This window comes from Anser brachyrhynchus, assembly GCF_964034855.1.
Source record: "Anser brachyrhynchus genome assembly, chromosome: 23".
NCBI classification, from domain to species: Eukaryota; Metazoa; Chordata; class Aves; order Anseriformes; family Anatidae; genus Anser; species Anser brachyrhynchus.
This window is the reverse complement of record NC_137716.1, coordinates 2,711,862-2,734,544: the sequence shown is the minus strand read 5'-3', so window position 1 is coordinate 2,734,544 and position 22,683 is coordinate 2,711,862. Positions and strand designations below refer to the sequence as shown.

General features: G+C 73.0%; 1 protein-coding gene across 2 annotated transcripts in view; it reads right to left on the bottom strand.

The window, feature by feature from the left end:
* The window catches only part of MIDN (midnolin), an 11,922-nt gene extending 2,275 nt beyond the window's left edge, over window positions 1-9,647 (bottom strand). The window contains exons 1-7 of one of the 2 annotated variants that reach the window (XM_080565827.1): window positions 9,278-9,647; window positions 7,376-7,601; window positions 6,565-6,652; window positions 6,210-6,272; window positions 1,065-1,451; window positions 631-763; window positions 238-540 (exon numbers count right to left, since the gene is read on the bottom strand). In XM_080565827.1, the coding sequence (XP_080421953.1) occupies window positions 238-540; window positions 631-763; window positions 1,065-1,451; window positions 6,210-6,272; window positions 6,565-6,652; window positions 7,376-7,593 (1,192 nt within the window). In that variant the 5' untranslated portion in view covers window positions 7,594-7,601; window positions 9,278-9,647. Of the gene's footprint in view, window positions 1-237; window positions 541-630; window positions 764-1,064; window positions 1,452-6,209; window positions 6,273-6,564; window positions 6,653-7,375; window positions 7,974-9,277 lie in introns of those variants that run through there. The other variant, XM_080565828.1, reaches the window with a different exon arrangement.
* Window positions 9,648-22,683: the final 13,036 nt, after the last annotated feature.

Below are 22,683 nucleotides of genomic sequence, written 5' to 3'. Positions count from 1 at the left end.
GGTGCAGCATGGGGCACCTGTCCGCCCCCCAGGGGAGGGTACCCCCAGAAAACGTCCCCTAATTACCACAGCTCATCACCCAAAGCGCTGCAGGAAGTTAACCCTTTGGGGAAAAATGGGGGGGAGGAGAGTGGGGCCAGCTCCGGGCTCTGCAGGGACCCCCCCAGCCAGGACCCCGGAGGGGATGGGACGGGTCTGAGCGCGGATCCCAAATCCCCGGCGCGCCCCCGTGCTCACCGCTGGGCTTGCACATCCGGATCTGGCTTTGGCACTGGACGACGGGGTGCAGGGGCGGGGAGGCCGCGGCCGCCGGCAGCGGCTCTGAGGTAGTTTTGGTGGCGAGGTCCGGGGACGAGGGGGGCGAGGAGGAGGAAGAGGAGGAGGAGGAGAACTGCGTCTGGCAGCGGAGCTGCGCCAGGGACTGGGGCATGCCCTGGTAGTGTCGCGTGGCGCTGAGGAGGTCGTTCAGGATCTGCAGGATGGTGCCGATGTCCCGCCGCGGCCGCCCGCTGCTGTCCTGGCAGTTGGGGTGCAAAGTGCCTGCGGGGGGGGAAGGCAGAAAGGACGTGAGGACCCCCTCCCATGGGAACCCGCAGCCCCCTGCCGCCCCCAGCGCTGCCCAGTACCTACCGGAGAAGGTCCCTGAGAAGACCCCAGGCGCGTGGTTGACGAAGCTCTCGATGACGGCCCCGGGTTTGCGGGAACGGGCGCTCGGGGCAGGGCTGCTGCCCGGGGGGGAGCCGCTGCGCGTGCTGCAGTCCACCTGCACGCGGGGAGAGACGCGGCATCAGCCTCCGGAGGCACGCAGGACCACACATCGCCCCGACCCCAGCCCCTCTGCCCCCCCCAAAACAGCCAGGACCCCCCCCACACCCCCCTGCCCGGCACAGAGCAGGGCCAGCAGCCACCACCAGGGTTTGGCCGGGGGGGACAAGCAGCACCCAGCTTTGCTCCCCTACCCCAAAGCTATGAACCCTGGCACCCCGACACCCCCCCAACACACGGTAGCAGCCTGACCCCCCCCCCCAAAACACTACCCAAGGGAGCCCCCCACCCTGACCCACCTCTGAGCAGGAGGACACCACGCTGCTGTTCACCGTCTGCGCGCTGGCCCCGTGCGACCGGAACATCCCAGCGGTGACGGGAGCGGGGTGGGGGGCGTTACAGTACACGGGGGGGGCTGGCGTGGCGGGCGTGGGGCTGGGGGCCGGGCTCTGCTGGCACGCGGGCACCACGGGGATGCGGGCGAAGCCGGAGCCGGCGCCGCCGTGCAGCGTCCGGCAGTGGGGGCTGGCGGCGGCCCCCGCCTCGCCGCGGCTGGCGATGACGTGCCGGTGCTGGAGCTGCCCGCTGCTCTGCTGGGCCGCCAGCTGGAGCTGCACGAACATCATATGGTCGCCCACGCGCAGGGCCAGGGTGAGCGGGGAGCGTCCCGACAAGAAGTCGTTGACCTGGGGAGGAGAGGAGAAGGAGCGCCGTCAGCACCGGCAGCAGCGCCGCGTGCGGCCAGCCCGGGCACCCCGTCCCCGTCCCCGTCGCGATCCCCAGGGACACGCGGGGCCGGGCGGGAGGCGAAGGGGCGACCCCTTCCCGTGCCAGGCTGGCAGGGAGGCGAGCGCGGCCGCGTCCCCGCGCGACCCCAGCCCGGTGCCAGCTCCCTCAGCTGACAGCGCCGGGTTATTTTCCTTCATCCCCCCCCCCCCCCCCCCGTCCTCCCCCCGCCCTTTATCTCCCAGCACAAAGCCGCCGTGCCCGCCCTCCGCGGCACCGATCCCGCTGCAGCGCCGCTGCTGCCGCCAGCGCCGCCGGGCAGGGACGGGGCCGCGGCTGCCGCCCACCCCGGGAGCCGGCGGCGCAGCTGCAGCACCCCCACCCTGCCCACCCCCGGGGGGGTGGGGGGGGGCCACAGGGGTGGCTGCTTCGCCACAAGGACGGGGGAGGGGGCAGGTGAGGACATGCCGGGTCCTCGCTGCGCTCATTGCCACAGCTTTGGGCTAGCAGGCAGGGGATGGCAGCCCCCCCCCCCCCCTCATAAAGCCCAAGCCTGGGGGGGGGGCAGGGGGGGGCCGGCCCGGCTGCAGGCTTGGCCCCTGCCCCCCCCGGAGGCCCCCGCCGCAGGCAGGTGATGGAGCAGCTGCAGCACGGAGCTGAGACAAGAGCAGGGCCTGACCCTGCCCAGATCACAGCGCTGGAGGAGGGGAGGAGTGTGGGGGGGGGGACAATCCCCACCATCTGCTGCCCCCCCCCCTTTCAACTCAGCCCCCCAGGAGGCATAAATCACCCGAGACTGGAGCCACGGAGAAACAGGGGCACCCCTCCAGCACTGCTCAGCACTCCCCCAGCACCCCGGGGGGGATGAAAGGGCTGTGCCCCCCCCCCCCCCCCAATGCCCCCCTCTCTCCCTGTGCTTTCGTGAGCATTGCTGGGGGGGGGGTCACACCTCTCACCCCCGCCACGCGGCGGGCTGAAGGGCGCAGGCTCACACCCCGGCCGGCCGTGGGCAGGACACGGGGTCACAGCTCACGGGGATGACGCCGCCACCGCCCCCCGGCTTCCCCAGCCCATCACGTGCGGCGCCGTGCCCGGCTCCCGGCAGACGTCACCCACCCACACCCCCCCCCGGCAGCATCACCCACGGCACGGGGGGACCCCAGGAGCCGTGCTCCGACCCCCCCCCTGCCCCCACCCCCCACGACCCCCAGCCGAGGGCCGGCGCCTCAGGCAGAGCGCGGCCCCCAGCGCCCTGCGCCGGCCCCGTCCCGGCTCCCCCGCGCCCCGCTGGCGCGGAGGCCGCTTCTGAGAAGCCGTGGGAAAAGCAGCTTTAAAAATACCAGCAGCAAAGCCCCGAGCATGTCAGGCGGAGGCTGCAGAGGAAGAGGTGGGCGTGAAGGAGACACTGCAGCTCTGGACACGGAGGTTACGGGGCGAGGGGGCGGGAGAGGACGGCGCTCGTGCACGGGGACAGGCTCGGGCACACGTGTGCGTGCACGGCGCCTGGCCCTGGGAAAGGGGCCCCATGCAGACCCCCCCCCCCGATCCCCTCCTATGGGGGGCTCAGGATGGAGCACGCAGGACCAGCAGCTCCGACCCCCCGAATGCGGCGTGCTGCCCCCATCCATCGGCCACCGCTGCCTCTGCTCGGCCACCGAAGCCTCCCCAGCCCCATGGTGGCCCCCGGGGAGCGGGGTCTGCTCACAGCCCTCCTGTGAGCAAGGGGCACGCAGAGCCCCCCCCCGTTCTGATCCCCAGCATCACTCACCACTGCCCTCATTCTGTCCCGTCCCCCCCCCCACACACACCCCCCCGAGCACGGCGAGGGCTCGCTCAGCCCGTGGGGAGCCCCGCGCGCCTCCTGGGGGCCCCCTGACGTCAGCGGGCGCCCGAGGCGGCCTCGCGGCTCCATCTGACTCACACCTGCCTCGGCGCCCTGCCTGACCCCTCGCCGGCGCTGGGAGAAACCAGAGAGCCCCAAACCCACGCCGAGCCCAGCGCCGGGCGCTTCCCGCGGCACCCACAATAACCCCTTCCTCCCCGGGCGGCGGCGGCGGCGGGGGTCCCGCCACCCCACAATCCCCCCCCCCCCCAAAAACAGGGCAGCTGGGAGCAGCAGGAGCGCAGCAGGAGCGCAGCTCTGGGGCTCCCAGCACCCGCCCCCACGCCGCTGCCACCCCCCCGGCAAAACCAGGCCGCTCCAATGCAAACACGTCCCACCCAGCCGCCTGCTCGGCCGCCCACGGCCGGCCGGGGAGGACCCTGTCCCTCCCAACCCGCTCCGCCACAGGGGCTGGGAGCGGGGACAGCCCTGCCGGGAGGGGGGCTGGGGGCAGCCGGTCCCCAAACGCCACTGCCCGGGGGTCCCCCAGGACCCCGCCACGTCCCCGCAGGGGACCCGGCTGCGTTGCGCCGGGCTCCGGGCCCGCAGGGATGGGGCAAGTGTCTCCCGGCTGCTTCTGAGAAATGCCGATGACTCAGAGAACGCCGCATTCCCGCCTCGCTCCAACGCCTGGCCCCGCATAACCCCGGCCCCCAGCCCCAAACCACCCCCCCCACGGGGGCACGCGGGGGCACCGGGAGCTGCCCCCCACCCGGAGGGGCCGTGCTGTCCCCTGTCACCACCTCTCCCAGGCAGGGATGCCCAGCACCCCCCCCAGAAATGCAGGCAGGCTGCGCTGCCGTGCTCCCTGGCAGCTCCGTAAGGGAAAGGCCAGCCCAGACCAAGAAAAAGCTGGGGGGAGGGAGCAGGAAATAAGCCCCCCCAGCCCCTGCAGGCTTTCAGGCGAGCTCTCCAGCCGGGCGCAGCTGCAGCCGACAGCTGGGACCCCGCCGCCTGCTCCTGCGCTCGCCCCGCCGCTGCTTGGGGTTTTTTCCATGCCAAGCAGGGCAGAGGGCCAGAGCCCCTCGGCCACCGTTGAGAAATCGCATTCCTCCGGCCACAGCCCCCGGCAGGGCAGGATGCATCCCCCCCGCCCCCCCACGGTCCCCAGCACGGCCACACTGGGACAGGGACAGGGCTGCGGGGACGAGAGGCGCCTGCCCGCACCGGGGCTGCGGGCGCAGCTCCCTGGAAAGCGGGGGCAGCCGCCCCCCCCCCCCCCCCCCACGTCCTTCCAGGAAGGCCCCGCAGTGCCCGGCGTCACCTCCTGCCCGGCCACCACTTCCCGATGGCACCTGGGCAGGGGGTGACAGCGCCCGGCCCCCCGCCACCCCCAGAGGAAGTCGGCGCAGCGCTCCCTGCGCTGCCGGAGGATGCGTGACGCAGGCAGCGCCGAGCAAAGCATGAATGAGAGGAGTGGTTTCCTGCCCCCCCCCCCTCCCTCCCCCCCCCTCCGCCCCCCAGGTGCTGGCGGTTCCTCCTGCGCAGCCCCGGCTTCCTGAATCACCGACCCTGGAGGAACCTGCAGCAGGCAGGGAGGCGCAGAGCTGCTTCCCCCCGCCCGACGGGAGCCGTGCTGGGTGGTACGAGGCCGGGAGCAGCGCTGCCCCCCCCCCCCCCCCCCCCAGGGGCACCCCCTGAGCCCCCCCTGCTCCAGGCACCTCCCTGGCCCCCAGCACACGGCACCTCCCCGGGGTGCTGCGCAGCCCTGCCATAGACCACCGCACCCCGATGCTGGCACCCACACCGGGCCCCCCACCCAAAAAGCAGCTCCAAGGGGGGGGGCGTGGGGGGAAGGAGCCAACCCCTGCTGCAGGACCCCGTGTCCAAGCTCATTCACCCCACGCAGGGTTAAAAGCAGCCGCCGAAAGTCAAGGTCACCCCGGGCAGCCAAGGGCACCATGGGTCACCAAAGGTCCCCCCGGCAGGGGTGTCCCCATGGGGGCGGGGGGGGGAGGTACAGCCATGCCCCAGCCGAGCCCCGTGTGCTCAGCCCCCTCCTCCAAATCCAGCGAGGCAGGCATAAAAAAAAAAAAAGCCTTTTAAAAACAAGCTGCGGCGCTGGCCGGAAGGGAAGGAAGGAGCTGAGCAGCAATAATAAAGGGGCTGAAAACAAAGGAGCGGGGCCTGCGCGGCTGGGGGTAAATTCCACCTTCGCGGCAGGCAGGCGGCTGCGCGCGCACCCGCGGCGGCTCCCCCGGCCCTGGGAACGCTTCCTCCCCCGGGACCCCCCCCCCACCCCGCCGCCTCCCGCGCTCGAGGCCGCCCCAGCCAAGAAACTTCGCAGCTCTCCCAAACGCGGCCTCCGCCAGCGCCGCCCCCGCGCCCCCTCCTCAGCGCCCCGGCACAAGGCCGCCACCGCGCCGGGGCTCCGCACCGCAACGCCAGGCTGCGAGCATTTATTTTTTTTTCCTCCTTCCCCCTTTCTCTCCACGCAAGGACGGGTCCAAGGGGATGGGGAAAGCGCTCCGGGAGGGGAAGCCGAGCTCTGCAGCCCGCGGTGGGGGGGGGGCTCAGCCCCGCGCCCCCCGGCCGGGCTGGCCGCCGACCTGCTGCGTGACCTTGGGTGAGTCACGGCACCTCCCAGCCTCTGCCCTCCCGGCCCTGCGGTGTTTGGGCTGCGAGCGGCAGCGTGGGACCTCCCCGCCCGGGTGCTGGGCACGATGACGGAGCCAGCCCCGGGCACCACCCTCAGCGCCCCCACCCCTGCCGGGGGTGCAGCCGGAGCGAGGCGCCCGCCCGGGGAGGGGAAGAGGAGCGAGGCCGCGGCCGGCCCTCCCCCCCCCAGCGCCCCGCAGAGCCCTTTGTCTCCCGCAGCCGGCAGCCAGCCTCTCACCTGAGTTTCAGTCAAGCTTTCCAGGGCTTGCATCACCGACTGCTCTGGCCTGGACGCCTGGGACTGGGGGGGGGAGGAAAGGGAAAAAAAAAAAAAAAGAGAGGGGGTTATTAACATTACAAACGCAGAGAAGGAGGGGGCGGCTGTGCGGCAGGAGGGAGGGCTGACATGTCACTTCCACTATTTCTACACCAGCCCTGAGAAAGCCCTGAAACATTAAACCCGGCGCCCAGCCCAGCCTCCCCCAGGGCTGGGGGAGCAGAGCCGGGGGCTGCCAGCACCTCCTCGCCCGGGGCTTTAATAATACACAGGCACGAGTGGGAGCGAGGGGGGGGGACAGCGCGAGGCCGCTTACCATCAGGCCGGCCTCCACGGTGGGCACCAGCGTCAGCTTGCTTCCTTCCACGACCCCCAGGTCCTGCAGCTTCCCGGAGCTGAGGCGGCTGCGGGGGGAGAGCGGCCGGGTGGGTGCCACAGGCGAGGGCAGCGCAGCCCCGCGGGCGGCAGATAGCACGGGGCGGGGGGGCACAGCGGCCCCAATCCCTGCTGATTCCGGGGGCTGAGCCCCCTCCGGCACCCCCACCCCGAGCACTCCCAGCACCCGTCTGCCTCCCCCATGCACCCTGGCTGCAGCCGGCCCCCCCCCCCGCCCCATGCACGCAGGGTGCTGGGACCCCCCCTTCCCTGCAGGGTGCAGGCGGTGGCTGACCGGGGGGGGGGCTCAGCAGACAGGAGCACGTCGGGCTCCCCCCCCCACCCCCCTTCAAGTTGCTCGGGGCCGGCTGCGGGCAGGGGGGGGGCGCAGAGCCCCCGAGCCGTCGGCTCCGCTCCGGAGGCGGCCGCGGGGGGAGCGCTGCTGCCCCCCCCCCCCCCCCCCCCCCCAACCTTTGTCAGACAAAGGACTCCCCCTCCCCTCGCCCCCCAGCAACCGCCCCCGGGCTGGGGGGGGCCGGGGCCGCGCCGCCGCCGAAGTTGAGCCCAGAACAAAGGGCAGGGCCCGGCCCCGGCCCCCGAGGGGGCACGGCCGGGAGCCTCCCCCCGCCCCGCTCCCCCCCCCCCCCAGGGCCCCCTCGGCGCGGGGCCGAGCCGGGGGCGAGGGGACGCCCCCGCGGCCGGGGGATGGGCCCGGGCCGAGCCGTGCCGAGCCGTGCCGAGCCGTGCCCTACCTCTCTTTGTGCAGCAGAGCCAGCCGCTCCTTCGGCACCTTGAGGCGCTGGGACAGGCGCCGCTTCAGCCCCTCCACCGTCTCCTCGGCGGGCACGGCGAGCTCATAGCGGGTGCCGGTGGTGGTGTTGATGCACAGGTTCATGGGGGGCTCGCCGGGGAGCCCCTCGCAGGCGGCAGCCCCGCGGCTGCAGCTCCTGGCGCCGGGCTGCGGGTCCATCCGCCGACCTGCGGGGGCAGCGGTGCTCGGTGCCGGCGGCGGACAAAGGAGGGCCGGGGCCGCTCCGCCGAGACCCGCGGGGGCTCCGGTTCCGCTCCGGGTGCTCGGGGCCCGACCGGAGCCTCGCGGGCGGGGAACCGGCGGAGGAGAGGGGGAGGGGGGGGCGCGGGGACCCTCCCGGGAGCGAAATAATCAAAAATTAAATAATAAAAAAATAAAAATAAAAAAAATAAAAGCGGATCCCCGGGGCCTGCTCGGTGCCTCCGCAGCTGCCCGCCCGCTCGGGCCGGGGCCGGGGCCGGGCCCGGGGCTCGGAGGCGCTGGGGCTGTGCCCGCGGCCGGACCCGAACCGGCAGCGCCGCCGCCGCCGCCGCGCGGAGCCGTGGAAGCGGCGGGCGGGGGGCGGGGGCGGCGCAAAGTAGCAGCGGCCCCGGGGCGGGGCCTCGCCCTCATTCACTCCGGCTCCGCCGGCGGCCGCGGCCAATGGGAGCTCGCCCAGCGCCCGGCCGCCCGCGGTGGCGGCCAATGGCGGCCGAGCTCCGGCTCCCCACGTGGCCCGGCGGGAGGGCGGCCCCGGCCGGATTCCTCCCGCCCACGCGGCCGCGCGGCCCCACCCCCCGCCGCCCCCCGCGCGCCCTCGCGCCTCGCGGCCATTCATAAGCCCGGGGCCGCACAACAAAGGGCCCGGCGCGGCCCCGCCACCGGGCCGGGATGGGGGGGGGGGGGGGGGGGGCAACGGCCCCGCCGGGGCCGGCTCCGGGAGAAGGACCCGGGGGCGGAGGGGTTGGAGCGGGACGCGGCGGAGCGGCGGCCGCCAGCGTGCGGGGGGAACCGGGGGGGGGTCCGGCACCGGGGGAGGGGCCGGGCGGGACCCGGAGCCCCCGGGGACACCGGGGCGGAAAGGGCGGGGGGGCCGTGCACAGTCACCCGCGCCCGGTCACGCCCGCCCGGTCACACGCACCCGCCCGGTCACCCTCCCGGTGACGCCGTTAGGGCCGAGGGGATCTGCCCCGGTAGGGCTGGGCCCCCCCCGGCACGGTCCCGCTGCGGCCCCCCCCGCAACGAGCCCTGGCCCCGCAATGCCCCGGTCCCGGCAGCGCGGGGGGAGCCGGCCCGGGGGGCGAGGGGGGGGGCTATGAGTCAGCAAAGCGCGGGCGCCCTCTGCCGGCCCCGCCGCGCCTCCAACGCCCCGGGGGGGCCCGCAGCGGGGGGGGCCCGGCCGGGACACCGGGAGCCCGGCCGCGCTGTGTCCCGGGGCCGCTGCCCGCCCTCCCGCCCCGAGCGACCCCGGCCCGGCAGCTCCGCGTCCCCCGGGGGGCCGGGGCTGGGGGCGAGGGGCCGCTCCCCGGCCGGGGGGGGGCAGATCGGGACGCCCCCTCCCCGGGCAGCCCGAGCTCGGGTCACCGGCCGCTGTGCCCGGGCGCCGGAGGCAAACCGCGAGTTGGCGAGGGCACCGACGGCGGGGCTGGGGGGGGGTCCCCGGACACCCGGAGCGGAGGGGGCTCCGCCGCGTCCCCCCACCCAGAACGGCCGCTCCCGGGCAAGCGCCCCCCCCCCAGCCCCCGGCACGGAGCCGCTCAACGGAAACCGACCGAGCCCCAGCTCCCCCCCCCAGCCCCCAAACCCAGCCCGGCCCCGACGGCCGGGGCCCCCCCGACGGCTCTGCCCGCCCCACCCCACTCACCGTGCCCGGAGCGCGGCCCCGCGGTTCCCCGGCGCGGCTGGAGCTCGGCTGCCTCCGGCGGGGGGGGGGGGGTAAGAAAGAAGCGTCCCGGGGAGGGCCGGTGGCGGAGGGCTCGGGCCCCGCTGCGCTTCCCCCTGCGAGCGCTGGAGCCGGCCCGAGCGCAGCCCTGACGCGGAGCTGCCGGGGAGGTGCCCCAAGTTTTATCCCGCACCGCCCGGGGTGGAGCCTGCGGGGGGGGGCAGGGACCGGCCTGGCCCCGGCACCGGCCCCGGCCTCGGCGCGGCCGCACCTGCTCCCGGGGAGGGTCCCGGCGGCGCCCCCCCCGCCGCTGCCGGGAGCTGCCCTCGGGGGCCCGGCGGCGCCCCCCCCCGGCTCCCGCCCCCGGGGGTCCCGGCCCCTGCTGGGGGCCCGGCTCTACCCCCCGGGGGGGGGCCCGCTGCTGCCCCCGGTGCTCCCGGGCCGGGTGCTCGGCGCTGCCCCCGGTGCCGCTGCAGCCCCGCCTGCGGGGGGGGCCCCGCCTCCCGCGGGCGCTGGGGAGGGGACGGCCCCGGGACCGGCCGGGGTGCGGAGCGACCCCCGGGGGGAGGTCCGGGGGGGGGATCCGGGGGGTGCTCGGGGCCGCCGGGGCCGGGGCTCGGCCCGCAGCGCCCTGGGGAGCGGAACTGGGGGTGATGCCGCCCCCCCGGGCTGCAGCACGAAGCCGGAATCCCCCGGGACCGGGGGTCGGGGCAGGCAGCCCCCCCGGTGGGACGGGGCCCGGGACGCTGCGTGACCCCGGGTGGCTGCGGCGGGCCGCTCGCTCGCAGACAATGCCCTGGCACCCGCGGGGAGACACAAAGCTGGGAGGGCTGGCGGCCGCCCCGCAGCACCCAGGGGGCTCCGCAGCCCCGGCCCCCCAGGCAGCAGCGGGGGGAGCCCCGGGGGGAGCCCCCAGATGCTGCGGCCGTTCAGCTCCCGCACGCTCCCATCCCGGAGCCGTGGTGGGCCGGGAGCGAGGCCCCTCGGTGCGCGCGGGGCCGAGCGGGGCCGCGAGGGAAGGCGGCTGGGAGCCTTTGTGGCGCAGCCCTGCGGCCCCCCGGCCGCCAGCCCCGGCCCCCGCGGGCTCTCGGGGGGGAGATGAGCTCAGGCGGCTCCAGCTCCGGCTCCCTCCATTGTTGTCCCTGGGAGAGGGGCCGAGGCAGGGCCTCGCCATTGTTCTCCCCGGGAGCGGCGGCGCCCCGGGCCCACGCTGCCGCCCCTCCTGGTGTCACGGCGCAGCTTGCTGCGTGGGCAAGGCCCCCGGGGGGCACGGGGAGAGGGGGCCCCCTGCCACGGCTGGGCCTCGTGCTCCACGAGGGGCCGCGGTGGGGACAAGGCTTCGCCCCGGAGCCACCTCCTTGGGAGTGGAGCCTCGCCGCCAGCCCCTGCCCCATGGGGGCTGCAGGGGGGACACAGGGACGTCGTGGCCATGGGGCGGCTGCTGCAGCGCTTGCTGAGAGCGTGGCCCGTGGGGTCCGTCGGGGAATCGCCCCTGTGCCCCCAGGGCAGGGCTTCACCCGCCAGCTCCCCGCTGCCGCCCTCCGGCACGGCTCCGGCTCCTGCCCCGGGGTTCGCTGCCCGCCCGGCAGCCCGGTGACTCGGAGCCGGTGCTGCAGGGAGCACGTGGCACAGCTTCGAGTATGGGCGCAGCTATCCTGAGCCTCCAGAGACAAAAGCTGGGAGATCCCAGGATTCCCAGCAGCCCAGATTTTGTGTGTTTAGTTTATTGTGTTGCCCTGGGAATAAATCGTTAAAGATTACCGTCAGACTCGGGTATAATTGCTGTGCGGCATCAGAGGCTCCTGTCGTCTCCAGAGGGAGCGTTCCCCAAACCCCACACGGCTGAGCAGCTTGGGGAGAGACGATCTGACGAGCAAATACCTACACAAATCCCGCTGCAGGCCACACGCAGCTCCTGCAATCCGCTTACCTAACCTGGCCCCCGCGGATCAGTCCCCGCAGCGGCTCGCGGCCACGGAGCAGGCGGCTCACACCACGCGGGGCAGCGCGGCCACCAGGGCTGGGGGACCCGGCGTCCCGTGGGGACACTTCCAGCGGGGACCTGGCCGCCGTGCACGGCCCTGCTGGATGGGCCAACGCAGGGCAGGGCGCGGTGACGACTCCTCCACATCCCTCGGTGCTGCTGGGCCTCCCCTGGTTTTAGCTGGGAGCCCTGAACCTTTTGGGGCTGGTTCTTGGAAGTCCTGTCCCTCGAAGGAAGGGAATTCCCAGGCCTCCTTCTTTGGGGAAATCCCCCACCAGCCCCGGGCAGTAGCTTTCCTCTCTCTTTTATTTTTCCTCTCTCTCTCTCTCTTTTTTTTTTTTTTTTCTTTTGGACTGAATTCCTGTCTGATTTTGCAGCTTTGGCAAACGGGGAATTTATCGCAAGTCTCTGCATTCCCCTCGCAGGCGCGGGGTCATGGGATTAGGGCAGAGCTGCAGCCTCGCTGAGGCAGAGAAAGGGGAGGAAAGGGGGAAGGAGGGAAGCAGGGAGCTCCTCGCTCCTCGCTCCTGCGGCTGCAGAACAAAGCAGGACTCGAGGTGGGACGGGGACCCTTTTCCTCCACGCCTTCGGGGAGCCCCCAGCGCGGAGCAGGGCCCTTCCCGCGGGGCCGGTGCAGGGTGCGTGGTGCTGAGCTCCCGGCAGCGAGTGGGAGCGTTCCCACGGGCGCAGGGCCAGCGGCAGGGCTCGCGCGGACACACCCCGGCAGGAGGGTGCAGCCGAACCGCTTCACCCCTGCCCGCCCGGTCCCGCCGGGGGGGCGGCGTGGGGCTGCCAGCTGGGGGTCCCGCTTCCCCCTCCCGGCCCCCCGAGCCCCTCGGGGCCGAGCGGCTCAGCCTTAGTCACGGCGCTGAGCGTGACTCAGGGTACCCCGCGTGCTCAGGTGAGCCACCGCCGTGAGTAAGGAGCTGCAATCCCCACCCTCCCGGCGCTGATGCGGGAAGGAGCCCCCCCCCCCCCCCCCACGGACGGAGCCCCCCACCCATTGGGGCTGGGGGCTGCCCCAGGGCGCGCGGCTCGGGGCGGGTGGCGGGGTGTCCTTGGGCAGGACAACGGTGCTGTGTCGGTGACGCTGGTGGGGCTGTAAACACCCAGGCGTGTCCTTAGAAACACACAATCGGCTCCGTGTGCTTCCCGGCTCTCGGGGACGTGTCCTGGTGGCCCTTGGCAGCGCGTCCACGCATCGCCGCCTGGGGACACCTTGGCAGCCGGCCCCGGTGGCCCAGCCTGGCCTCACGGCCGGGCCCCATCCCTGGGGCGCCCCACAGCCCTGTGGGGCCCCGGTGCCCGGTGAGCTGAGGCCGGGCGAGCCCCGAGGTGAAGTCACCAAAAGGGGGTGACTCGGGCAGCACCCGCTGCGGGGTGCAGGAGCCCGGAGCCGCCCGCCCTGGGGCAGCGGTGACCCCCAGCGCGGCGGGGGGCTGCTCGCCTGCTGCTGGACCCCGGCTGCCGAGCTCGTGAGCCACAGCCACGCGGCCTGGCCCCGGCCCCGGGAAGGATGGCGAATCCCTCTGGATATAGCAGCACGCCGAGCCCAGGTGCGGGGCCATACTTGGCCGTGCCGCGGCCCCGCTGCCGGCGCTGAGGGCAGGACTATTCTGGGCGCCCTGAGCTCACGGCCCCCTCCGGGACGCCGCGCTCCCCGTCCCCGCTGACGCAGGGCGAGCAGCTCCCTGCCAGCCCTGGCGCGCTGCCGGTCCCGTGGCCGGCACCACCCCCTTGGCCCGGGCTGGGATTTGATTCCTTCCCCTCGCCGGCCGCAGCACGCGGGCTTGGCCCGGGTGCAGCCTGGCTCCGCTCGGGGCCAGGCACGGGCGGCCAGCTGGCCCCAGCGCCAGCACCGCAGGGCCGGGACATGTCCCCGCCTCGCCCCCCCGCCCGCAGCCAGCCCAGCGCTGTGTGGGGCGGGCAGGGGGAAAGCCTGAAGCCCCCCGAAATGCGGGCACGGGGTGGGAAGGGGCTCCTGGGTGAGGGACCCCTGCCCGGTACAGCTGAGAGCGCCGTGGAGCCCCAGCACCCCCTGGTCCCTGGAAAGCCCCTCGCCAGCCTCCGCAGCGCCCAGGCTGGATGCGGCCCCGTCTGTGCTCAGCACCGCGCGGTGGTTTCTCAGACACCGCGACATTTGTTGGTCTGCTTTAAATCACCGGCTCCGGGAGTCAGATGACAACTCAGCCTGTTGTTGTTGTTGTTATTATTATTATTATTATTATCATTATTATTATTACAAATGCTTGAGCAAGTTGCCAGCCCAGGGGAGGGGAAGGACCTGGGATTTCGGCAGCCTCCTCGGCTGCGCGCTGAACCTGGCTCCTCGGCTGACCCGGGCTCCTAAATCAGAGGGAAATGCAACCCCCCCCCGCCCAGCCCTCAGCTCCAGCTCGGGCGTTTTGTGGTCCAGCCCGGGCAAGAGAGAAGCTGAGCAAGCTCCGGCCACGAGCCAGCACCGCCCGCGCTGCACCGCGCCTCCGCCGCCGTCCCGGGGCTGCTCCCCAACACCCCTCGCCCAGGGGCTCCCCCAAATCCCCCCGGCCTGCCCCTGCCCTTGCCTCGCCCCGCCTGAGCCCAGGGTGACGGGCACACGGGTGCCCTGGGGGCATCGAGCGGGGTCGCCTCGGGCAGGGCTTCCGTAAGGCACCACCGCCGGCCCTGCCGCCCCATCCTGCTCCTGCCCCACAGCCCGCCCCCCCCGGGGACTACACATCCCATAATGCCCCGTGCCACCCCACAGTGGGTGGGGTCAGTGGGTTCCCACAGTGCATTGTGGGGGGTGTAGTCCGCTGCCCCACTTTGGGGCGCAGCACTGGGGCGCAGCATCCCCTGCGCCCATCCCTCAGCCCCACACCTCCTGCCCCATGGCTGGGGGGGGGGCTCAGTGTGGCTGCCTGGGGGGTGTCCGGCTGGAGGGGGGGCACCGCCAGGCAGTGAGCGCACCCCCAGGGCTCGACCCACGGGTGTCTGCCCCATCTCGCCTGCACGGAGGGTGGGGACAGGGCCGGCACCCGGCTGGGGTCCTGCAGAGCCCAAGCCTGTGCCAAGGGCCGGGGGCGATGCCGGTGCGGGGCCCTGAGGGGGGGCGTGGGGCAGCCCTGGAGGGGGGGCGTGGGTTGGTGCGTCCCACGGGTGCCCCGACGCGCTGACACACGGGCACACACTCAGCGCGGCGGCATCCCCACCCCTCGCGCCTGCCCACTGCTCCACTTGGAGCCGCATCAAGAATGCGGGGACCTCACCCGCGCGGGGGGCACGGTGCCAGCCCCGGGGCCGCAGGCTCCCCGTCCTCCCTGCTGCTGCCTCGGGGGAGGGGGGCAGGACCGCTCCCAAAGGGATGGGGGCCCTGCGGGGTGTCCAGCCACCCCTTGCACCACGGGCTCTGGCACAGCGTGGGGTGCAGGAGGGCGCAGACACGAGCACCCCCGCAGGCTCCCCAGCACCATCCCTGCCCTCTGCCAGGGCCGGCACCCACCAGAACAGCAAGACCGGGAGGAGGAAAACAAGCCCCGAGGGCGGGTGGTGCCACAGGAAACCCCAGCCCAGCGGGGCTGAGGACGGGAGGAGGCGCTTCCTCCTGGCCTCGTCGCTTCACGCGCGTGTGCACCCGCTCTGCAGCGCCTCGCGGCGCGCTGCACTTGTGCATGCACACGCACGTGCTCGCTGCATGCACAGACACTAGCACGCCCTCCTGGATGTGTGCTCCTGTCCATGCACGCTTGCCCAGGTCCCCTGCACGCTCAACCCGCTGCTGCACCCCCCCCGGCCTGGCCGGACGCTGGCTCACGCCACTCACACACATCCCGTCACGGGCACACGCACCCCCTCGCTTCCCGGCTGGGCCGCGCTCTCCCCCCGGCCGCGGTTCCTGTTTATGGTGATGGAGCCGCCTGCACGGCCCCCCCTGCACCAGGGGGGCTGGCCGGGTTGGGGGGCACCACTGTGTCCCGCTGCATGGCCCCGGTGCCGCCCCTGCGCCCTGTGCCGGGTCCGGGGTCCCGGTGCCACTTGGGGCGGTGGAGCTCGTTCCTGGCCGGTGGCCACGTGGGGTTGCGCGCTCCCCCCACGGATGTGGGGCCACGGCTTTATTCTGGGAAGAGCGGCAGGAAATCCTGGTGGGAATGAGAGCTGGACCCCGTGTGTCACCGGCGCTGTCACCACAAAGGAGCTGCTGGGCACGGTGCGCCGGGAGGTCCCCGCAGCCGGGAGCTCCCCGAGCATCGCCTGTCCCGGCCCCGTCCTTCCGCGGGACCTGCCCCGTCTGCCCGCAACGGGACCGTGCTGTGCCCATTTCCCAGCTCGGGGGAATCGAGGCCGAGGGGGAAGTGACGTGTACAGGGTCGGGGTGAGTCAGTGGGAGCTAAGAATAGATGGAGGAATCCAGCCCTGGGCCGGACCCACTGCGCCGCATTCCCCAGCACGGAGCCGCGCTGCAGGGAGACGGGCTCAGCTCATCTGTGCTACCTGTGGGGAAACTGAGGCAGCGGTGGGGGAAGTGACTCACTCCACACCGTGGCCTGCTAAACACCCTGCTCTGATTAGATAATGGGCGGAAGGATCAGAGAGAGCCGAACAACCCCTAATTAAACCTTTGTCTCCCCATAGCGCCTTCAGCTCCCAACGGAGACCTTGGCCACGCTGCCCGGCGCGGGGGCAGCCCTGCCCCGAAACGCCGCTCACACCCGCCGCGCGCGCTGCAGCGCGTGGGCAGGAGCACGCCCCAACACCCCACGAGCCCGCGAAGGCAGAGGCTGTCCCGGCCATAAACGGGGCTGGACCTGAGCCCCCCTGCCCACAGAACCCGGAGCCAGGCGCTTCTCCCCCTCCTCGGCGCACGTGGATGCTGACAGCACCCATGGGACACCGAGAGCCCCCTCGGGTGTGCACGGATCGTGGGAATCCGGCATCCACTGCCCCCGGCCGGGCTGGGGGGGGCGGTGGGCAGGGAACGAGCTCCCCGATCGCTTGGGCAGCGGTGGCGAAAGAGGCACACGGGGCGGAGGAGCTCGAGCTGCTCGCAGTGAGCACTGGGCAGAAGGTGCCGTGCCACGGCTCTCCCTGCTCGCCTGCTGCCTTTTGCTCTTTTCTTTCCCCTCTGCCCTGTGCACGGTGCAACGAGTGCCCAGAACTCGGCCCCGTGGGGTATTTACTGCAGCGAGATTCAAACCAAGGCCGAGATAGGCCTCCAGATAAGGCCAACATCTCGGGGAGGCCGGCGGCTCCCGGGCAGCCCTCCCGCTCCTGGGGCCGGGGTCAGGCAGGCAGAAGGTCTCTGCAGGCGGCTGAGTTCGGGTCGGACCGGCTGCACCGGCCCTGCTGCCACCCGGGCTGGAAAAGCCCCCCCGGGGAAGGGGAGGCCGGTCCTGGTCCCGCTCCCCCCCCAAGCACAGCCCTGGAGGTCGCCCGTGGGTGCTCCCCACACGGGTGCTGCTGGCAGGGCCAGCCTGTGGGGCCCCAGTGACGTGGGGCGCTCTGCAGGATTAGGTTTTGAGGGGAAATGCGATACGGCAGCGATAGGTTAGGCTGCAGGAGATTAGATCATCTGTGGTTTTGGGAGCACCAGCAGAGCGGGGTTCTGCTCTAACCTCTGCGGCGCCTGCCCCGCAGAGCCCATCGTCGCCGATCGGCCAAAAGCGCAGCGGCGTCGATCCCGCTCCCCCCGGCCCCGGGAGAGGCTCGGGAGCCCGCGTGCACGCGGGGCATGCTCAGGAAAACAAGAACCAAATAAAAGCAAAAGAGAAACTTGAGAGCAGCGCAGGGGACCTCTGTGGAGCGGAGGCCAAGCACTGTGTCTCGCCTTTGGCTGCTCCTGACAGCCTTCAGAGCAAAAAGCCTCAGCTTAGGGCTGTCACTGAGGTGAATTGCCAAGGGAAGGTGCTGCTGCTGCAGCCCCCGGCCCGGCTCCCCTCCTCTTCCTCCAGCCACAGCCCTTGGCCGGTGCCGAGATGTGCACAGAAAGTTTCGAGCCCCCCTCGGAGCCCCAGGAACCAGGAACCAGGCTGCGACGTGGGGCACGGCATCGCTGGGTGGCAAACGGAGCCTGGGCACCGCGGCTCACCGGGGTCACGGCCCCTCTCCCCGCACCACGGAGCTGCCCCAGTCCCCACGCCCCCGGGCGCAGGGTGCTCGTGCTCCTCGAGCTCCGTGCCGGGACCCTGCGCCCCTGGGGTGCCCGCAACAGCTCGGGATGCTGCGGGTGCTGCAGCCGGCCGGGGCTCGCCACCGGGTCGGGGCCCATCTGCCTCGGCAGGATGTGGGGCCGGACGGGGGACACAATGCGGGGAAGCGGCAAGGGGCGAGCAGGGACAGGGACATCCCGCGGCAGCGCACGGCCTCGCTCCCGGCACACCCGAAAACCTCAGCAGAGCCCGGCTGGGGGGCGAGCGCGGTGCCAGCGGCGGCCGTGCCGCGGCGGGCGCAGCGTGGCCGGAGGCATCCCCGTGCCCCGCATCCCTGCGCCGGGTGCTCCTGCACCTGCCTGGCCCGGGGGGGGACCGGCCTGCAGCAGCCTGTCCGTGGGGAGCCGGGACGCGAAGGAGCTGGTCGGGGCGGCAGCGGGGTCCGCTCAGCCCACACAGGTGTGGCCGCGCCGGCGGCAGGCGGCGAAGCTCCGCGCCCGGCTGGCCCCGTCTTGCTGGGTGGCAGCAGCCTCCCTCCCTCCCCGCGCTCTCCTCCCCGGGGCAGGCACACCCTGTCATTACGCCCCACAGCAGCTGCCGGCGCTGCCCGGGAAGGGAGGGGGCGGCGGGGCCGGGGCAGAGCCGGCCCGGTGGGGACAGGGATGGGGACGGGAGGATGGGGAGCCCTCGCCCCAGAGGGGCAGGGAACGGGCACGGCCTCACCTGCCCGGGCAGGAGGGCGGTGGGGACCCGCGTCCCCTCCCCGCCGGGGCGCCCCATGGCCTCGCGGCCCCGCGGTGGCCTTGGCACGAGGGGGGAAGCAGCCGGGGTCACGCCGAGCAGCTGCCGGGGACGTGCCCGCGGGGCCGCGGGCGCACAATGCCCCCATTGAGGTCCCGCGGGGGGGGGGCGCCCAAGGTGGCGGTGGCAGAAGGGACTCCAGTGTCACGCCAGGCCTCAATCCCGGCTATTTATACCCGGCCGGGGGGCGGCCGCTCCTGCACACAGGCGGCCTTTGAGGCAGCGGGGATGAAAGCGCGGCGCGGGGGCATTCCTGAGGGCAGCCTCCCCGGCTCCCCCCGGCTTCCCTTCCCCACCCCGGGCCCCAGCCGGCGCCAGCCCCGCCAGGAAGAGCCCCACCGGCACAGGCAGCTGCGGCCGCTTCCTCCCCGCGGCCCGGCGAGGAGCGGGGGGCTCGGGGCCGGAGGTGAGGGTGGCCCCGTGGTGGAGCAGGCAGTGGGGAGGCCGCGGGGACACCGGCTCCGTGCTCGCCCCGCTCGGCAGTGCTGGGTGCCGGGACCTCGGTGGTGCTGGGTGCCGGGACCTCGGCGGTGCTGGGTGCCGGGACCTCGGTGGTGCTGGGTGCTGGGACCTCGGCGGTGCTGGGTGCCGGGACCTCGGTGGTGCTGGGTGCCGGGACCTTGGTGGTGCTGGGTGCCGGGACCTCGGTGGTGCTGGGTGCTGGGACCTCGGTGGTGCTGGGTGCCGGCACCTCAGCGGGCTGCAGCCTGGAGCTCCTCGGGAGCCTCCCAGCTTTACCGAGGGCGAAGTCCCGGCACATCAAAGGCTGGCAGGGGCAGCAGGAGCCAGGGCAGGAGCCTTTGGTCCCCACCGGTGCCCAGCTCCGCCACCCGGCCCTTGTGGCCCACACCGGGGTCCTGGCTGGGCACACCTGGGTCTGGCCGTGCCCCCCCCCGTGGCACAGCACCCGGCCCGTCACTGCGGCAACCGCCACCAGCTCCGGGTGTATTTTCTTAACCGGGGCCGCCGTGGGAACCTGGCCGGGCGCCACCTCATTCCGCTCGGGCTTTCTGGGCCGCCTTTGTAGCCGGCGTCGAGCCCAGCTGGCAGCCGCTTCCTCCCGGCCTCCCCCTGCCCCGTGTGGGTCGCGGCCCCGGGCAGGGGGTGGCAGAGCCGGGGGGGGGGGCTTTGCCAGGACCCCCACCACGGGGGCGCGTGCCCCAGCCGAGCCGGTGGCCTGTGCACCCCGCAGCGTTGGGCTGGCTCCGGTGAAGCCAAGCGCCAGCGGCCGCCAAAGCTGCCCCGAGCGAGGGCTGCGCCCGCGGCCCCCAGGGTCCCCGAGCCCTGCCAAGGCACCTGGGAGCCCCGGGGGGGACGCGCCGCCCCCGCTGCCCCGCTCCCGGCCCCGTAGCTCCCCGGGGCGAAGCTCCCCGTGCCTGGCGGGGGCACCCAGAGCACCCCGAGGTGCTCTGGGGGAAGAGCGAGACTCCTGCGCCCCGTCCCGGCTTTCCCCACCGGTGCCTCGGTTTCCCCCGGGGAGCACCCGCCCCGGGGCCAAGGGTTTGCTGCGCTCGCCGGCGGGGCGCTGCGAGGCTGCTGGACCGCGAGCCGCGGGGCAGGCACCGGGACAAGCAGCGTCCTGCCGGCTGCAGCGCCCGCCCTCCGCAGCACCCGCCGGCGCCCGCGCCCACATTTCGGGGTGAAGCCGGCGGGGAGATGGGCGGGGGCTCCCCATGGCTCCACTGCCATCTGCCGGCACAGCGCCCCGGGATGGGGCTGGGGGGCTGCTTTCGGCCCCTCGCGGCGGGGATTTTTTTCCCCCCTACGCTCCCACCGCTGGGACAGGGCAGCGCGCGTGGGAGGCGTGCGGAAGAGGAGCATTTTCCAGTGCTGGAAACCGAGAGGAAAAAGGCTGCAGGACGGAACGGCTGCGGCAGCGCGGGTTAATCATTACAGCAGCGCTGCCCCCGGAGAAGGAAGTGCGAGGATACGGCCTTCGAGCCACCCAAGGGCGACGTGGCCCAAGGACGCAGCTGGGCTCGCGCTGGCAGAGCCTCTGCTGACCTTCCCACGCCGGGGCGCCCATGGCCACGACCTTGGGGGGGGGCCACAAAGCCCTGGCAGGGGCAGGTGGGTGCTGCTGGCCCCGAGGGGGGGCCCAGCTCCGGGCTCAGCACCCCTTCCCCCGGCAGGATCAGGGGCGCCGGGCAGCCCCCGCACCCCGATGTTGCAACGCGGGGCACGAGGCTGCGAGAGGCCGGGCAGGATCCGAAGCACCGCGGGTTTGGGCAGGGAAAGGGGCGGCTCTGCCGGATGAGTCAGTGCCGCCGGGAGCCAGGGGAATCCTGGGGCTGCGGCGGGCTTTGGGTTTGTTTTTTTTTTTTTTTCTTTTTTTCCTGCGGAGAGCTCAAACCTTTCCCCTGCATTTTGGGATCCGGGTGGGACCGTGGAAACACCGCGCGGCCAAGCGCTGGGAGGGGACGGCAGCGCCGGGAGATGCGGCCGGCAGCGCCCAGCCCCTCTCGGAAACCGTCCCCCACGAGAAGAGCCGCCGGCAGCGATGGTGATGCTTCACTTTCCGAGCCTCCCCGGCCCCGCTCCCCACCCTCCATCTGGCAGCAGAAGATGCAAGTCACGGGTGAAAGCGCCGGGTGGAAAGGGAGGACGCGGGCGCCGCGGCCCCGCTCACGCCGTTTTCCAGCCCTGCCGCCCGCCGCGCCCCGGGGCAGCCGAGGCAGCCGGAGCCCGGGCCCCGTGACGCCGCTGCCGCTGCCCCCACACGTCCCAGCCCGCGGCCCCGCAGCCGCACGGCTCCTGCCCGGAGCAGGGGCAAAGTGCGGGGACAGGGAAGCGCCTCGGTACCCGCTGCGGGGTCTCTGACACCTCCCGGACCCCAAAACGCAGCGGGGACGGGGCTCTCACCCCGCCTGCGAGGAGGACGGGGGCTGCACCCCCCCCCCGCCCCCCGGGTGCGTTGCGGCACCCCGGGGATCGCCGAGCACCTCGGTACCGCAGCTCCCCGAGGCAGGACGGTTTGGGGAGGAGAAAGGGGACGGTCACCTGCTGGCTCACACCAGGGGCGCACGCACGTCCCCCCCGTCCCCTGCGGCAGCGGGTGACAGCGGTGCCCTGCACCAGGAGGGGCCTCGCCTCCCACCGAGCAGCCGCAGCGATTTCTTGGCCCCCAGCGGGCCGTGACCGCTCGCGGCGTGGACAGAGGGAGCGCGGCGAGCCGGGGGAGGAGGAGAGGCTGCTCCGCGCCCAGCCAGACCCGCGCCAGGGCTGGGGAGGACGAGGCAGGGGAAGAGGCCGGGAGCTGAGGCCGCGGGGAGGGGGGGCAGAGCAGGACGGGTGCAAGCCCCCCGCCCGCAGCCTGGGGGCAACGGGCAGCCCCCGAGGCACGGAGGGGACGCAGCCATCCCCAGGGGCTCTCGGCCACGGGGCAGGACGGAGGAGCCCCCCGCCGCTCGCCCCCAAAATCAGACTACAAGTCCCAGCAGGCGCCACGCTGGGGAGGGCCCCGGCAGGGCCGGATCCGTGTTTGACCCCCCCCCGGCACCCCCCTGTCTCCGCTGGAGCTGGCAGGAGGCAGTGGGAAGAGCTGGTGAGAGGACGCTGACGGAGACGCTTTTTTTCCCATCCTAAAAATAGCAGCTGGCCGTTTCCCCAGCTTCCCGGCCTCGCCAACGCTCTTCCATTAGATGAGAGAAAAAAAAAATAAAATAAAATAAAAAAAATCAGCCACCTTCCGTCGGAAAGAGAGCGGCTGCGTGTGTCGAGGGAGGCTCACGCACGCCGCAAATAGAAACCGGGGACAGGGGAGAGCGAGAGGGAGCGGAAGAGGGAGCAGGGCCGCCCGTCCCCAGTTATTCCCGAGACGTTTTAATTAGCACTCGTCCTGAGTTTGAGGCTTCGCTTATGCACGGCGCAACGTATGACCTTTAAAAAAAAAAAAGGGCAAAGAGAGGGAAAGGGAAGAAAAAGGCACTGGAGCAGCTCAGGAACTGGGAAGCCAGCTGATCTTCAAATAGGCTCAGCGTCAGGCACTCAGAGGCTTTTAATAAGCTCCAGAGTGAGAAATTTAACACCACAGGCCTATTTTTGATCACTTGTGGAGGGGGGTGGGGGGGGGGAGAGAAAGACAAGAGAGAGCGAGAGGAGGGGGAGGAGGTGGCGGGGAGAGGAGGAGGCAGCCGAGATTACATCCTGGGTGGCAGCGCCGAAAATAGCCGAGCCCCCCCCCGGGGCCGCGGGAGGGCAGGCGGGGGGCGAGGTGCCGCCGGCGAGCGGTGCGAGGGGAAAGGGGATGGAGCCAGGAGGGGCGGTCACGCTGCACGCTCGGCTTTCCCCCTCCCCATGCCAGGAGGGTTTGTGCAGCAGCGGGAACCCGAAATCCCCCCTTGGGAGGCGCGGGGAGGACGGCACCGAGCGCGGAGCCCCGCTGGCTGGTGCCGGCGGCGATGCGCGTCCTCGGGCCCCTCGCTCCAACCTGCTCCTTCCCGGCAGCGCCGCGTTTCGCGGGGCACGCGGGGACGGGT